The sequence below is a fragment of the Emys orbicularis genome, chromosome 10 (assembly GCF_028017835.1).
Source record: "Emys orbicularis isolate rEmyOrb1 chromosome 10, rEmyOrb1.hap1, whole genome shotgun sequence".
NCBI lineage: Eukaryota > Metazoa > Chordata > Testudines > Emydidae > Emys > Emys orbicularis.
This window is the reverse complement of record NC_088692.1, coordinates 1,035,532-1,051,120: the sequence shown is the minus strand read 5'-3', so window position 1 is coordinate 1,051,120 and position 15,589 is coordinate 1,035,532. Positions and strand designations below refer to the sequence as shown.

Genomic DNA, 15,589 nt, shown 5'->3' with positions numbered 1-15,589 from the left:
GATTTGAGTTCCTGCTTTGGCCAGCGGAAGGAATAGCATCTCCACGCTGGGTAGCTGACTCTCAGGACAGGCAGTTCTCAGCAGAGGTACGAGCACCATTGCTTCACCTGGAGGAGAGGCTTCAAAAGCTTTGCTCATGAACTGAGACCTTATATATTCCTTTAGCGACGAGGGGAAGAGGGATCTGAGCTTCTGTTTAAAGCCTTCCAAGTTCTATCCTGTTACAAAATAATTACTGGTTTAGAGAAGGGAGATTGGGAACATCTGTTTTCTGCCTCATTACACAAGAGCAAGGGGACAGTCACTGAAATAAAAGGTGTGAACTCTAAAATCAGTAAAAGGAAATATGTTTTCACGTAACTAGCCCGTGGAACTCACTGCCACAGGGAGTTGTTGAGGCAAAGAGCTTAGTAAGATTTGGAAAAGAATTGGACATCATTCTGGATATTTTTGATATCCATAGAAATCATAATTAATAGCATTGGATGTTGGACAGGATATTGAACCTCCTGCTTCAGGAGTGGAGCCAATCTCTAACCATTGGAGACTACAGTGAGACCCGATGTAGGGGGCAAATTATCCCACATTTGCTACTGCAGGGTTCTTACACCTTCCTCTGAAGCATCTCGGTCTGGCCAGTGCTGGAGACAGGCTACTGGTCTAGATGGAGCATGGGTCTGACCCACAATGCTTTGTGTTGCTGGGATACTGTGGTGGTGAGTGCAGGGCAAGCCAACACAGAGAGAGAGAAGAGAAGTGAAATCATTGCACAAGTCTTGTTTACTCTTCACTGTTGATGGTGCATGTTGATTTTTTGCAGTTAACGTACCTTGGCTCAATGAAAACGGACTAGCAAGCTCGGCTTTCCTTTCTAGTCAGTCAGTTTCCATTTCTGGTTCTCATGTCCTTGCACAATGCTGCTAATGTTTGGGTATGCATATTGCAGACACTTCAAGGGAACAGATGTTCAGCCCCAAAACTAATGTATCTGATTTTCTACTATTACTAAAAAATATGTTCAGCATCCATGCACCTAGCAGTAATTGTCCAGTCAACCCTATCGCAGCCCGGTGAGGTACCGGGGGAGGATTGCTCCCATTTTACAAATGGAATTTGAGGCCCAAAATTGCCACAAAAAGGGCCACGGGTTTGGTCACCCAACTGTAGACACACAGGGCCTGGCTACTTTGGGTGCTGAGCACCCACCATCACAGTGGGAGCTTTGGGTGTTATGCACCCCTGCCTGATAAGCAGGGCCCCATGGTGGTTTGTTGAACCCCCAGAACTAGTGGCCACTTTTTAAAATTTTGGCTTAAGTGGCCTGTGCTGGGCCATGGGGGAGGCTGGGTCAGAACAAAGATGAAAACTCAGAACTCCTGATTCCCAGGCCTGTGCTCAAAGCACAAGGCCAGTTCTCCTTCTCCGGCACCAGGCAGTGGTGTGGGAAGGGCAGGACTGGAGCTGGCCAGGGGTCTGTGCAGACAGTTTCCCCATCAAGAAATACAGTTTTGTCAACACCCACATTTGTTTGCCAATGAAAAATGGAACCAAAAGGAAACAACCTTTGAATTCAGATTGCAGGTTTGAAATGAAACTTTTTGTTTCAAAATTTCCTGTGGGAAAAGCAACATTTTTCAACCAAACATTTTTCACACAGATGTTTTTGCTTGGAGTTTCTCTCGGGAAACGCGTCGGTTTTCCAAGCAGCGCTAGTCAGGACAGAGCGACAGGAGCAGGCTGAGCTGGTGCTGGTGGACACGTGCACAGGTACACCCGAGGGCCACCTCTGGCCACACTGGTTCCTGCGGCGCAGCCCCTCGCTCCAGGGGTATCCCTTTGAACGCAGCCGGCCTGCCAGGCCGAGGGAGCAAGGCTGGCCAAATCTGGCTCACGGTTTTGACTCTCAGACTCACAGGATCTCTTCAGTTGCTCGGATTCCATTGTGCCCCCATCCTGAGTGTCCGCTATTCCCAGGTCTCCCATGAAAATCACACAGCCTCTGATTAGCTGCTGGTAGTGAGCGCATGACAAGATGCAATTCTGGGTGGAGGAGATTCGTGAGTCACTTCTCCCCTGCACCACATGCGCCCGTGACCCGCTGCGCACGGCAAGGGAGGGGGTTGCTGTAGAGAATTCACTGCGGTAACAGCCCGTAACCCTCCTGGAATCCGCATCCCCCACCACACTGTGCAGAGCTACCCAAGCATGACAGCCGGAGTGACGTGCTTCCCACAGAGTGACTTTCCTCGTGCTACTTGCTCTGCCCACCCAATTGCAGCCCTTGGCTCTTGCATCCGGCCTCGCTGGATGTGAAAAACTCGGGCGCCTGCACTAGCTGTCAGCTGGAGGAGCTGGCTGCAGTTTATGACGTAAGGCAGGGGTCGGCTACCTGTGGCACGTGTGCCAAAGGCAGCACGTGGGCTGATTTTTAGTGGCATGCTGCTGCCAGCCAGGGTCCTGGCCGCCGGCCCCGCTCAGCCCGCTGCCAGCCTGGATTATGGAACCCGGGCCAGCAGCAGGCTGAGCAGGGCCGGCGGCCGGGACCCCGACTGGCAGGGGCCGGCGGCCGGGACCCCAGACCAGCAGCGGGCTGAGCAGCTCAGCCCGCTGCCGGTCTGGGGTTCCATCTGCTGCCCGCGCTGCCGGTCTGGCACGCAAAACCTTCAATTAATGAAGACTTGGCACACCACTTCCCCTGACATAAGGGAACGATGACTTGACCCTGACTTGTGCTGTTAGAGCAAGTCACAGTGCAGGCGGGAGCAGGGGTGAAAGACAAGACATGACCAGTGGGAACGGCTAAGGTGGGGGTAGTGGCTCAGCTGTCATGATCTCCAAGGACCCCATGGGTGGGGATGACACTTAAAGCACAGGCCTGCTACCTGGGGTCTTTTGCCTTCTCAATATGAGCTAGACAGTGAGTTTCTTCCAGCCTTCTGGTTGTGCTGAACTTTCCTAGGCAGGCAGTGCACCGCTGCCTGCAGCCAGACCCAGTGATACAGCAGGCCGGGGACACGTAGGAACGAGGAAGGCCCCAGGTCACATCCTACGGATGCTGCACGACAGAAGAAGGGCGAGCGCTCAGGTGTGCACCAAACAGGACGTTGTCTGAGGAGACAAAGGCTGGAAACTGCCAGGCCTTAAAGGAGACCAGCGAAGATACAAACCCAGACTGAGATGCCTGGCAGTGGGAGGGCCAGGCGCTAACAGCATTTCATATTCTCCTGAAGGGGAGAAAGGGCTGAATTGCAGCGTACTGTCCACAGGTGCCCATGAGCGCAGTGATTACTGGTTCTAATCCACTAGACCAGGGACCCTGAGCAGAAATACCCCAGCTCCAGCAAACAGGCTGCCTGCAGCCCATGTCTGTGCCGTACGATCACCCGCAGCCCCCACAGTCACATCCAAACAGGAACAAAACAGTGTAGCCGGAAAGAATTGTGTGCCAGCGCCTGCCCCCAGCCTGGCAGAGACATTTCCCGGCTCCTACACTTTCCTGCTTCCTGCTCTGGCCGATGCAGCTCCATGCCTGAGCCAACACCACCAATGTAGTGCATCATTCTGGGGTTCGTCACTCCTCGGGGGAGCCAGAGAGAGACAGGGGCTTCCCTTCCCAACGGATGCTCCAGCTGGGGCATTCTGCACGTTGCACTAAGCATGAGAAGCCGCACGCTCAGGAACTGTCTCCTGTTTATTTGTAATTGAGTCAGTTACGGCAGCAACGCTCAAGAAATGGGCTGTTATGAATGACAATAAAATCTGTTTTGTGGCGTGAGCAACAAAAAGGTAACATACTGATTTCCGTCGTTAATGGCTCGATAGAGATCTGTTCTAGGAGTTCTTCAGGAAAAACAGCTTGATTGGACGGTCCTGCCTGGTACCTTGCCTTTGTCCTCCACCGGGTCTTCAAACAGGCTGAGAATTATGATAATTATTGTTTTCCTTAAAACCCCAGCTCCTGGAGTCAGGCGGTTGTGTGATGATTTCAGCCTTTGTTCTTACAGAAAAAGTGAGTTTCTAGCCCTCGTGGCTGTGGAGAAAGCTTCAAAATGTGACCCCAGTGCACCCCAAAGCAGAATTCTCAAACGTTTGTACTGGTGGCCCCTTTCACATGGCAAGCCTCTGAGTGCAATCCCCCTTATCAATTAAAAATGTTTTTGTATATTTAACACCATTATAAATGCTGGAGGCAAAGCGGGGTTTGGGGTGGGGCTCGCAATGCCCCATGTAATAACCTCGCGACCCCCTGAGGGGTCCCGACCCCCAGTTTGAGAACCCCTGGTCTAGGGACTCAAAAAGCAGAAGGCAAATAAAAATATGCTCAAATCCATTATTTTACATAACCTCATGATTTTAAAGCCAATCTCAGGATTTTTGGTGAGCCGGACTCACAGTTTTTGAACATTTGGAGTTGGCCGTGCTGCTCAAGGCCCAGAACTGGAGCCAGCCTTTGCCCTAGACTTTCTTCTCTCTCTGTCCTGCCACCTCCCACTATCTCTGGAGCATCCTGGTGACCTTCCCTCTCTCCCCTGACATCCCTGCTCGCTTCCTCTTTTCACGCTTACGGATCCTTGAATAATGTCCTTCCCTCTGTCCTGGGGCTGGGGCTGGCGGAAAGGCTGTTCTGCTTGTTGTGTCAACACCTCGCCCCCCAGCCCGCCACACGCACTCATTCAGAATCACTTCCCGTTTGAACAACTTGCCTAAAAACCTTCCTTTCCCGTTGGCTCTCAAAGCCTGTAGGAGATTCTCCCTCTGTTCCACCCTCCCTGCAAAGGCCTTGCCATGCTTTGTAGGAGACGCGCAAATGCGGACTAGCAGGGGTGCCACCTTTCATGCTTTTATCACAAATCTTGAAATATTTGGTGTTTGCCTTAAAGCCCCAGCTCTTGGAGCCAGGTGACTGAATCTCAGCTTGCCTTTAAAAAAAACAACACATGTCTAGCTCTTAGGGGAGAGGAGAAAAACTTGAAAATCTGACCTAAATGCCCCTAAAGGCTCAAAATACAGAAGGTGAATAAAAAAAAAACCCCTCAGGGCTTGGCTACAATTGCAGCTGTAGAGCGCTGGGAGTTAAACCAGCCTTCGTAGAGCGCAGCAGGGAAAACGCTTCCATGTGTTCACACTGTCAGCTGGAAGCGCACTGGCGTGGCCACATTAGCAGCTCTTGCAATGGCCACAGAGAGCAGTGCATTGTGGTAGCTATCCCAGCGTTCAAGTGGCTGCAACGTGCTTGTCAAATGCGGGGGGTGGGGTGGAGTGTGACAGGGAGAGAGAGTGGGTTTTTGGGGTGCTGAGAGTGTGTCAGCATGCTGTCTTGTAAGTTCAGACCCCCCCACACACCTCTCTCTCACACACTCACAGCAAGCAACATTCCACACTAATGGTTGCTTTGTCCCGGAGCAGATAAGCAGCCGGCTATCGGAAACAGAGCTTTGAAAGGGGATATCCACATTCCTACAGCCGATTCCAGAACAATGACAAGAGTGGCCACTTGACTTCAGGGGATTATGGGATGTTTCCGGAGGCCGATCAGAGCGCAGTAATGCAACACCTCGTCCACACTGACGCTGGGGCGTTTCAGCCGAGGCGCAGCAAGCGTTCTGCTTCTCGTGGAGGTGGATTCCCAGGAGCTCTCCAGCTGCAGAGTCCAGGTGCTCTACGTGCCTTGCCAGTGTGGACGGGTTGGCAGTTAGGGCACCCGGGGCTGCTTTAATGTGCTCTAACTTGCAAGTGTAGCCAAGCCCTCAGCTGGCTTGGAGTTTGTTCCCCTAAACCCATGATTTTTAAACCAGTTCCCTGATTTTGATGGGCCTGGCTCATGACTTCTGCATGTTTGGGGTTGGCGAGCCTGGAATATCATTCATTGTGCAGATATTGTTCAGAGTCCTTAACAGAGAGACTTCTGGACAGGCCCAGTCCTAAAGCCTCAACCACCATCTACCAATAGCAACCTGGTATGTTTGGCTCACATGTTACAAAGCACAGAACTGCTGCTGGATGAATTAAGCATGAATAAGGCTACACTTTATTTAGTAAAAGTCATGGACAGGTCACAGACAGTAAACTAAAACTTGGGTACTCGGGGGGGGAGGGGTCAGCCCAGGACCCTCACTGCTGCTGGGGGGAGGATTGGCGGGGCTGGCAGATTCCCTGCACAGCTCCCCGGAAGTGGCAACATGTCCCTCGGCGACCAGGCATAGGGATGGCCAGGGGTGCTCCGCGTGCTGCTTTCGTCCCAAGCGCCAGGTCCGCAGCTCCCATTGGCCAGGAACTGCAGCCAATAGGAGCTGCAGGGGCGGTGCCTGCTGGCAGAGGCAGTGCGCGGAGCCGCCTGGCTGCACCTCCCTCCGCCTAGGAGCCGAGGGACATGTTGCTGCTTCGGAGCCCTCATTGCCTCCCACACCCCAAACTCCCTGAGCCCCCTCTCACACTCCTGCTGCTGCTGTGGGGGCAGGGGGCCCAAGACAGCCCCAGTACCGGCTGCTGCAGAGGTCATGGTAAGTCACGGAGACCGTGACAGACTTGCAGCCTTAAGCATGAAGCGTAGACAAAGCACTGGAACAACCTGATGCTGCAGTTAGTGAGGGGACGGTGCTCCTTCATCCTCCGCTCTCACCAGCAAAATGAAACGTGTTTTCCTCAAGCAAATTACAGGCTGTTACATGTTTACAACTAATTGAGCCCTTCCTTGGAAATGAGGTTATTGGGGAGGAGGAATGCATGAAAAGGTTTCTGTTTTGGCTGCATGATTGCCTTGCGTTGCTTCAGGAAACATTATAAAATCCTGCTGACTTTTTGCGTGTGAGTCCTGAGTTCTCAGCATTTGGGTTTTCGGCACTAGATATTCCAATATTTTCCTAGCCAGAGCAAACACTTGCCTTTCCTAATGATCCAACAGAACTATGTGGGAAGAGGAAAGTACTGCAAACATTTATGGCATTATCTCCTCAACAGGCACACTTCTGCTTCTTCCCGAGCATCCTCTTGTGTGAGAGAAGTGAGTGGGCTCTGGGACTGATGCAAGGCTTGACGGGGGGCAGAATAAAGTACTGTCACTTCAGAGACCCAGCTGACCAGGCTGGCTGCAAAATGTCTATGGTACAGAGATGTGCGCTAGTGCAGTATTGCTCATCCATTCTCCATTCCATGGGAGAGGACTGGATCCTGTCCTCATTGTGGGGTAACTCTGTATTGCTGAGTCTAATGTGTAGCCGCAAACCTCCTTCTGTGAGAGTGGCGTTGTATCAGAATTTAGAGGGGGGAGCCGCAGCCAGCAATATCACTTCCACTGTTTGTAAACTGGTGTTTCTTTCTGTTATCATTCAATAAAACTAAATCAGCTCTCCAAAAATCAATAACTATGGAATGCAATTAGGCCCCTGCAGCTGAGTGCATTTAGAGCATAGCTGCTAATCTGGAGGGAGATTTGATAAGAAGGGAATAGAGTATTACTCTTCAGAAATTCTTGCTAACCTGATCTTCAATATCATATTTTAACAAATTTACCAAGCCACTTAGGTTGCAGCGCTAGCAGCACACTGAGCACAGAACTCAGGGCTACATGTGCTGCTGATGGCACACTCGTGAATCGCGTTAGGGCCAGTGAGCTCTGCACACTGGGGGAAGTCACTTAGCTGATGCACTCTGTAAACACTGGCCTTTTACTTGAAGGGGGCAGATCGTATCCCCCTTCTCTGTGGTAGGAGGATTAGCATTTTGGTGCAGCGCACACAGCCATACGCAGGGCTGGATTCTCCCCATGCAAGCCTGCCAGTGCCATCAGTCATTCGCTCAGCTGATGAAATCCATCAGCTCTCTTCTGTCACTTTAATCTGTTCTGCTCAGTTGCATCAGACCAGCCTAATTTCCAGGCAGAAATTTTAGCATTTCAGTTCCAAATTTTCTCAACAGTGTTTTCAGAAATCTATCAAGACATTTTACGTTGCCATGCTTGAATTGTTTGGCCAGTGCAGGCAGGGCCAATGCACAGGGGCACCGTGTGCACCGAAAGGCCGCGTCTGCAAGAGCTGATGAGCGGACACTGAGCCTGGGAGCTATTTATAGCTGGGCGCATACTGTAATTAGAGTTATTTCTGGCTGGTCATTTTCAAAGACACAGTGTTGAGTGAAAGTGATTTCCATGGGAATGTGAACACCAGTTTGAATCACTCAGGCAAATTGGAAAGTTGCACGTGCCCAGGTGCAACTCCACAAATGCGATTGGGTGAATTTCCAGTGTAGATCATCGGCAGCTGTTTCTGCAGTTCGTAGTGTCTTTTGTCCAGCTGGCTGGTGTGCAATATATCAGAAAATCACCAGCGCAATAGTACTTACTGAAAAAGACCCTCAGCTACTCCGCTCTCGAGAGCCAATATTGTCAGCTTTGCTCTGAGCGTAGTGAGGTGTAGTTTCTTCCTGCATTGAGCTGCCTTTCTCCTCCAAACACACCTCTTCCAGTTATTTAAGTGGGGAGCCCATTCTGGCATGGGAAACAGGCATAGAATCATAGAATCGTAGGACTGGAAGGGACCTCAACAGGTCATCTGGTCCAGTCCCCTCCCTCATGGCAGGACTAAGTATTATCTAGACCGTGTTTGTCTAACCTGCTCTGAAAATCTCCAGTGATGGAGATTCCACAACCTCCCTAGGCAATTTATTCCAATGCTTAACCACCCTGACAGTTAGGAAGTTTTTTCCTAATGTCCAACCTAAACCGTCCTTGCTGCAATTTAAGCCCATTGCTTCTTGTCCTATCCTCAGAGGTTAAGGAGAACAATTTTTCTCCCTTCTCCTTGTAACAAACTTTTATGTACTTGAAAACTGTTCTCATGTCCTCTCTCAGTCTTTTCTTTTCCAGACTAAACAATCCCAGTTTTTTCAATCTTTCCTCATAGGTCATGTTTTCTAGAACTTTAATCATTTCTGTTGCTCTTCTCTAGACTTTCTCAAAGTTGTCTGCATATTTCCTGAACTGTGACACCCATAACTGGACACAATACTCCGGTTGAGGCTGTATCAGTGCAGAGTAGAGCAGAAGAGTTACTTCTCATACACTATTGCAAATCCTAGCTCTTTGGGAAACGCCCTATAGACTTTAATAGAGAATCTACACATCTGTATGAATCTCTCTTAAGTTCTGTAGGTTTTTGAAGTAATTTTATAGAACCCTATAGTTTTATCCCTGTTAACTTCTATGGGACTTTTCTGTACGGAAGCTAATGAGATTTCTCTGGTCTATTCACTCATTACTAGCAATATGCACGGTACAGAAAAGGAATGAGTTGCTGGCTCAGAGGCTGGTGGGGAAAGAGGGCTGGATAGATGGGTCAGAATCAATGGAAGAGTGGAGAGTCGTGGGTATCAGACAGCGATGGCTGGATTGTAGGAACTGGCCCGAGAGAGCTGTACCGGGGGAAGAGGATGGAGAGGGGCCTGGGGGGAGTCCATGGAGGGCTAGGAGAGTCACGCTGCTGGGTCTGAGTTGGATTTGGAGAGATCAGAGAAGCTGCGGCAGGTGATGGAGTGTGGGGATATTAGGGTTCCACCCCTAGAGCAAGGGACCAGTCTAGCTACAACATTTGGGCTCCCTGACATCTATAGACTGGGGATTAGGAAGATCAGGCAGGGGAGCGGTGCAGGGGGGAGCTGGAAAGAGACAAAGGAACAAGGGGCAAGTCAGATGCTAAGAAGGGTGACAGTGTCCCGAAGGTGGTGAAAGTCTGAATTCCAGCCACAGGAGACGTAAGGAGCAGACCGCAGGCTAGCATTCTTCACAGCTGGCAGCACCTGCCTGGCGAGCCCCTGGGCACCGGTGTAAACATGCTGACAAAGCTTTAATTGCCCTTTAATTGTTGCAGATGCCCTTTAAAACTGGTGCGGATTTGATAGGCCGCAGCAATTGTATTCACACACGCAACTGCTTTCTGCTTCAGCACGAAGCAGTGTCCGCATGTCAGGGACTTGGTGCCTACTGGGCATGCAGCATTCTGGGGGGGCCTCCTTGTGCTGTGCATTGTGGGATACAGAGCGGAAGCCTGCCAGAAGCGACTGGAAATCTGGGACTCAGGATCACAAAGCTCAGCAAAAGAGAGTTTGACAGAAACCCCATGTACCACGGGGGGCGGGGGGGGGAGGGGGGCACAGCCGCCTAGCAAACCGCTTTGCCAAAGGAACTCCTGCCTTCAGTACCATAAGGCAGCCTTGGGCCCTTCTGGGAATATGGACAACTCAAGCCATTCATCACCAGCTTCCAAAGCCTTTCAGCTCCGAGCTGGTTCCTGGAACACTCACCACACCCGAAAGGAATTCTGTGGCACAGGGAACTTCATCTGCTAGCCTGTCATGTCGGGAACCATGAGCACACGCTATGGGTGATTTGTAAAGCAACACACGGCGCTGAACAGTCTCAAACACAAGGCAGTGACACGTTCACCTAGCTGGGCCTTGTCTAGCAAACATCTCTGCTTGCAGCTATCCGCTGGGTAACCCCCCGGGATGGGGTTTGCCTGGGCGCTGCTGGGTGGCAGAAGTAGCGCTGCGGTTGCGGAGCCCAAGGGGCTGTTAAAGAACCGTTTCAAGCCTAGACCCATTATTTTCTCACCCTATGTTTGCACTGAAAAGTTTCCCATGTGAAGGGCCCGATCCTGCAAGATGCTGAGCAACCTCACCTTGCATTAAAGCCAATGGAAGAGGTGGGCAATGCAGGAGCTCCTCTTAGGGGATGCGCAGCGCCTTGCATAATCATGCCCTGGTATTACGTTAAGAGTTCGCCCCCACTGCTGAGTGACCACCCCTCCCCTCTGCTAATTACCCACTCAGGCAATACAATAATCATGAACATTTGGGGCAACTTCCACCAAGCTAAACATCACAGTGGGTGTGAGCGAGAGCATAGCTGCAAAGCTTAAAACGCAAAAAGTTGAACTGAAAGTAAAACATTTTTGTTTTATTTTATGCCCAAAACATTTAGATTTGTGCCAATTGCAAACACTGAAACAATGAGCATTGCTCTGACACTTGGCACTAATACCTGATATAAACCCTGTGCACTGGGGACCTGTTTCCTGACTGCCTTGCACCGCGCTGACTCCTGCACAGAGTGGGTGCTGAATGGCGCCATTCTGGCTGGCAATGTTTCACACACACGTGACACAGGTGCAAATCACTACATAAAGTACAAGGCGGCAGCAGCCAGGCCTCCGGCATGCTGGGTGAGGCAGGATGTTGCACAGTTGCTCTTTCTGTAGCTGGGGGGAAGGGTGTGTGTGTACATTTTCCAGCTGATAAATAATGGTTCTCAAGCCAGGAGCCACAAGAGAACAGCAGACCTCACACTGGCCGTGAGAAGAGACACACGAGTTCCTGGGAGCGTACTGCCCTGCCAGCCCTGCCCAGCACAGCGTGTGTGTGAACTGGAGGCAATGTGCCCCGTGTACAGCAAAGGCCTTCAGCCAGCCTGGTACCCAGCAGTTAAGGTTTAAAAGCTGCTCGAATGCACATACTGAGTTCATGATTTAAAACCTTCTGGTTTACGACATTCATCTTTGACTTGGGCCATATGGGCCAAGCATTTACTCCTCCATTATCTGGACTGCAGCTGCATTTTACAATATGATAATAAACTATCCAGGAAAGTCTTGCTACATGTTAATTTATCCAGTAGGCAAATTCCTTTTGGCTAATAAAAGTGCTGGTGCAGGAAACTCAAAACCCAGCAGCAATTAATTATTGACAGAGCGTGTGAATTAGAGATAAAAGAAAAGTCATTCTTCCTCACACACAAGATCGTAAATAAATTTAATTATTGTACTAGAAGCAAGGGATCTTATTCTGTATTAAGTTTTATTAGCTGAGACATTTAAAAGCATGTCATCATAACAAAAAGGTCTTGTGTAATCCTAAATGCACCACTTTGGTACAAGGCTCTGAAGTGTATAGACTTAATTGAGCAAATGGTAGCAGATGGCTTGCTGTACAGACAGGTATTGTACAGGTTTATTGTCAATTAACTCTTGTCTACATATGCCTATGGCAAATTAACTGTATAATATGTTACTGAGACCGGCTTTAACACTTGAGGTACTTGCCTTCCCCGGGTTCTGAAGCCAAAGGACACTAACCGGCATTAGCTCTCCAGAGATTATGGGGTAGCTAGTATCACTCCCCTGAGGGGTGCCCTCAGTCTCACTGGGCCACAGGCTTCAAACTCACTGCGCGTGGCCGGAGGGGAACCCACATGGCAGAGTTTCCTTGGGAGCTAGATTCCTGCTGCAGAACTAAGCTCTCTTCCTCTCTCTCCTGTTCCTTTCTCTACAGGAACGTGATGCCCAAAACTCTGGATGGACAAATAACGATGGAGAAGACGCCGAGCTATTTTGTGACCAACGAGGCCCCAAAGCGCATTCACTCCATGGCCAAGGACACCAAGCTGATCGTGGTGGTGCGGAACCCGGTCACCAGGGCCATCTCGGACTACACGCAGACGCTCTCCAAGAAACCTGAGATCCCCACCTTCGAAGTACTCGCCTTCAAGAACCGGACCCTGGGACTGATCGATGCCTCCTGGAGCGCCATCCGCATTGGGATCTATGCACTGCACCTGGAGAACTGGCTGCAGTACTTCCCACTTTCCCAGATCCTCTTTGTCAGCGGCGAACGGTTAATTATTGACCCAGCTGGGGAAATGGCCAAGGTCCAGGATTTCTTAGGCCTCAAAAGGATTGTGACAGAGAAGCATTTTTATTTCAATAAAACCAAGGGGTTTCCTTGTCTGAAGAAGCCAGAGGACAGCAGCGCCCCCAGGTGCCTGGGCAAGTCCAAGGGTCGAACTCATCCCAAAATAGACCCAGATGTTATCCACAGACTGCGCAAGTTTTACAAACCATTCAATGTCATGTTTTACCAAATGACAGGTCAAGATTTCCAGTGGGAACAGGAAGAAAGTGATAAGTAAAGCCAAGACAGCAGGGAAAAAGCTCTCTGCTATCTAGAGGTGAATCGTTGTCAGAGACACTAAACTCGCACAGGGCTAAAGTCTCAGTCTTCTGACAAAGAGACTTGCATTGTCAAGGTTAAAGTCAAGCTGAACAGCATTTCCAGCTCTGAAACCTTCCTGTCACAGCGAGCACAGGTTGCATTTGGGTCTGTTCCAAGCCCTCCCACTGTATTGTATTGCAAGAATGGCTGGGGGAGGCTCCGGTGGGACAGGGGAGGCTACCGGTTTCTAGCACTTTGTTCCTGGTGCTTTCTGTCAGCGCCAGCCAGTCAGTATTCAGTGAGTCCTACCCATGGCCAACAAAGGATGAGGGAAGCTTATAGAATCCCAATAGCGACAAGGCGAGCCGACAGATTCCATTTCTTCTGCACTACTTTAGTTTTGCCTTGCTGGCAGTCAGGTGTCAGATCACACACACACAAACAGCAAAGCTGCAAAGAAACTATTTACACACACTTCACCTGCATACTAGTTAGACCTTGCACTAGCTACCACATACCAAGTGCCACAAATATCCTGAGCCGGAGTCTTTTCTCACTTTGGGGTGTAACTCCTTTAACTGAACAGAGTTGCTTCTGATTTCCTCTGGTCTGCAGTGAGGCCAGAACCCAGGCTTTCCCTCTAAGTCCTCATATGCTCCTTTAGATGATCACGCACTAAAAACCACTGTCATGCACTGGCACCTAAGGAGCCAGCTGAGAATGATCTCATGGGATCCATCCCAGAAAGCTTGGCCTGGACGCGTTGCACAGTCTCCTAGCAGAAGGTGCAGTGTCCCGCTCACAGCTCTTCCTGCAGGCAGGTAATGAAATGGCATTTCTCAATCATTCTGGAAACCCGCTGCTTCCCCGCATAGCAGATGGCAGTTGAGGTTGTCATTACAGGCGGCTTTTTAGTTCTTTGCTAGGTAGCCATGAGCCCAGAAGGAGATCCTCTACTGAGTAAAACCTCATCACCGTATCTAGAGTGGTGTGCAAAATCCAGACACCGGCCTGACCTTCGAAAATGCTGAGCAGACACAAATGCCACTGAAGTCCCTGGGACCGTGGGTGCTCAGCACTTCTGAAAATCAGGACTCAGCTGGGTTTGCAAAACCATGAGACATTCTTCATCTTTGCTTCAAAATCTGCAAAGAGGAGAAAAGGTCATTTCCACCGAGCGAGCGCTCACTGCCCTGGAGAAAGCTTCCTTCCCCAGTGGAAATGACAAAGGTTTATGATCAACCAAATTGGCAAATCCCGATGGAAACGATAAGATAAGCACCTGTCACTCCTAGAACCTCAGCAAATCCGAAGCGAGCTGCATGCCTGGATCAGCAAAGACAAGGTAGCAGCGGTTTGACACAGCTGCACTATAGTCCATGTCTGTTCCTGAGAAAAACCCAGGAACAGTGGGCATGAAAGGAAAACACCGTGTTACCTGTGAGGGAACATTTCCTTCCTTGGGTGATTTCTTGCTGCCTGGGGTTTCTTTTCTTTTCTTTTCCTTTTATTTACTGTGTAAAAAGAGCAGCAGTGGGGCCTGCTTTTGCAGGGGGAGGAGGGAAGGCGTTTCATTTTTATCAAGCCTCAGTGCTCCTTTGAGATGTTGCGTTTGTTGCTGTTTGAAAGCAGCAAGAAAACACAGCTTATGTATTCCTGAGCAAGACCAAGGCTCGGTTTTGATTAAGGTGGCAAGAAATCCTTGTTGATCCAACTAACCAAAGGAAATGTCACTAAAACACTGTGAAGCTAGGTAACAAGCTGAACCTGCTTTGGGTTTCATGGCCTGTCATGTGGTTCATTACACAATCAAGTGGTGCTAGTGCTTTGGGTTGTATAAAAGGAGCTACATTCATTTGTCAGATTTCGACTGTGGGCCAGGTTTGGGGAGAATCACATTCGTTCCCACTGAGGTAAATGTCAGTTCATATTAGCCTGATTAGGTTTTAAAACAGCATCTGACATAAAACACTTTCTCACCGACCTGCAAACCGAGAAATGTATTGTACAAACACTGGAAATATGTAGTAAGGGGGGACGTTCAATTGTTTCAGATGTTATTAAAACATTATTTCTTCTGCTAAATGAAAGCTGGGTTGTTTTGCCATTTCGTGCAAAATGATTCATGGCTTCAGATGGAGGGAATTTTTTTAAAATCTTCCCAATTTCTAGGGTCCTGCTTACATGGACACCCGAAGCCTTTTCTTATTTCACAGGCCCCGCAAACCCTCAGCACGTTTTGGTCTCACTCCTGCCCGATGCTGAGCCCCGCCTGGAAATACGAGGTTGCCCGTCAGCATGGGGAATCATAGAGTCATAGAATAGTAGGGTTGGAAGGGACTTCAAGAGGTCATCTAGTCCAACCCCCTGCTCAAAGCAGGACCAATCCCCAACTAAATCATCCCAGCCAGGGCTTTGTCAAGCCGGGCCTTAAAAACCTCCAAGGAAGGAGATTCCACCACCTTCCTAGGGAACCTATTCCAGGGCACTCAGCACTTGGCAGGATCAAGCCCTTTCAACTAATCTTTGCAAAAGAGGATTAAAAAGTTCATTTTCCTGACAGTGGTTTCATTAGCAGTCGGAACAATGCCGTGTGAACCACAGCTGTGCT

At 49.8% G+C, this 15,589-nt stretch overlaps 1 protein-coding gene across 1 annotated transcript in view; it reads left to right on the top strand.

Annotated features, from left to right (window-relative positions):
* The window catches only part of HS3ST4 (heparan sulfate-glucosamine 3-sulfotransferase 4), a 108,133-nt gene extending 95,178 nt beyond the window's left edge, over positions 1-12,955 (top strand). Inside the window, exon 2 of the mRNA XM_065412479.1 lies at positions 12,319-12,955. Coding sequence (XP_065268551.1) covers positions 12,319-12,955 — 637 coding nt within the window. The remainder of the gene's footprint in view (positions 1-12,318) is intronic.
* Positions 12,956-15,589: the final 2,634 nt, after the last annotated feature.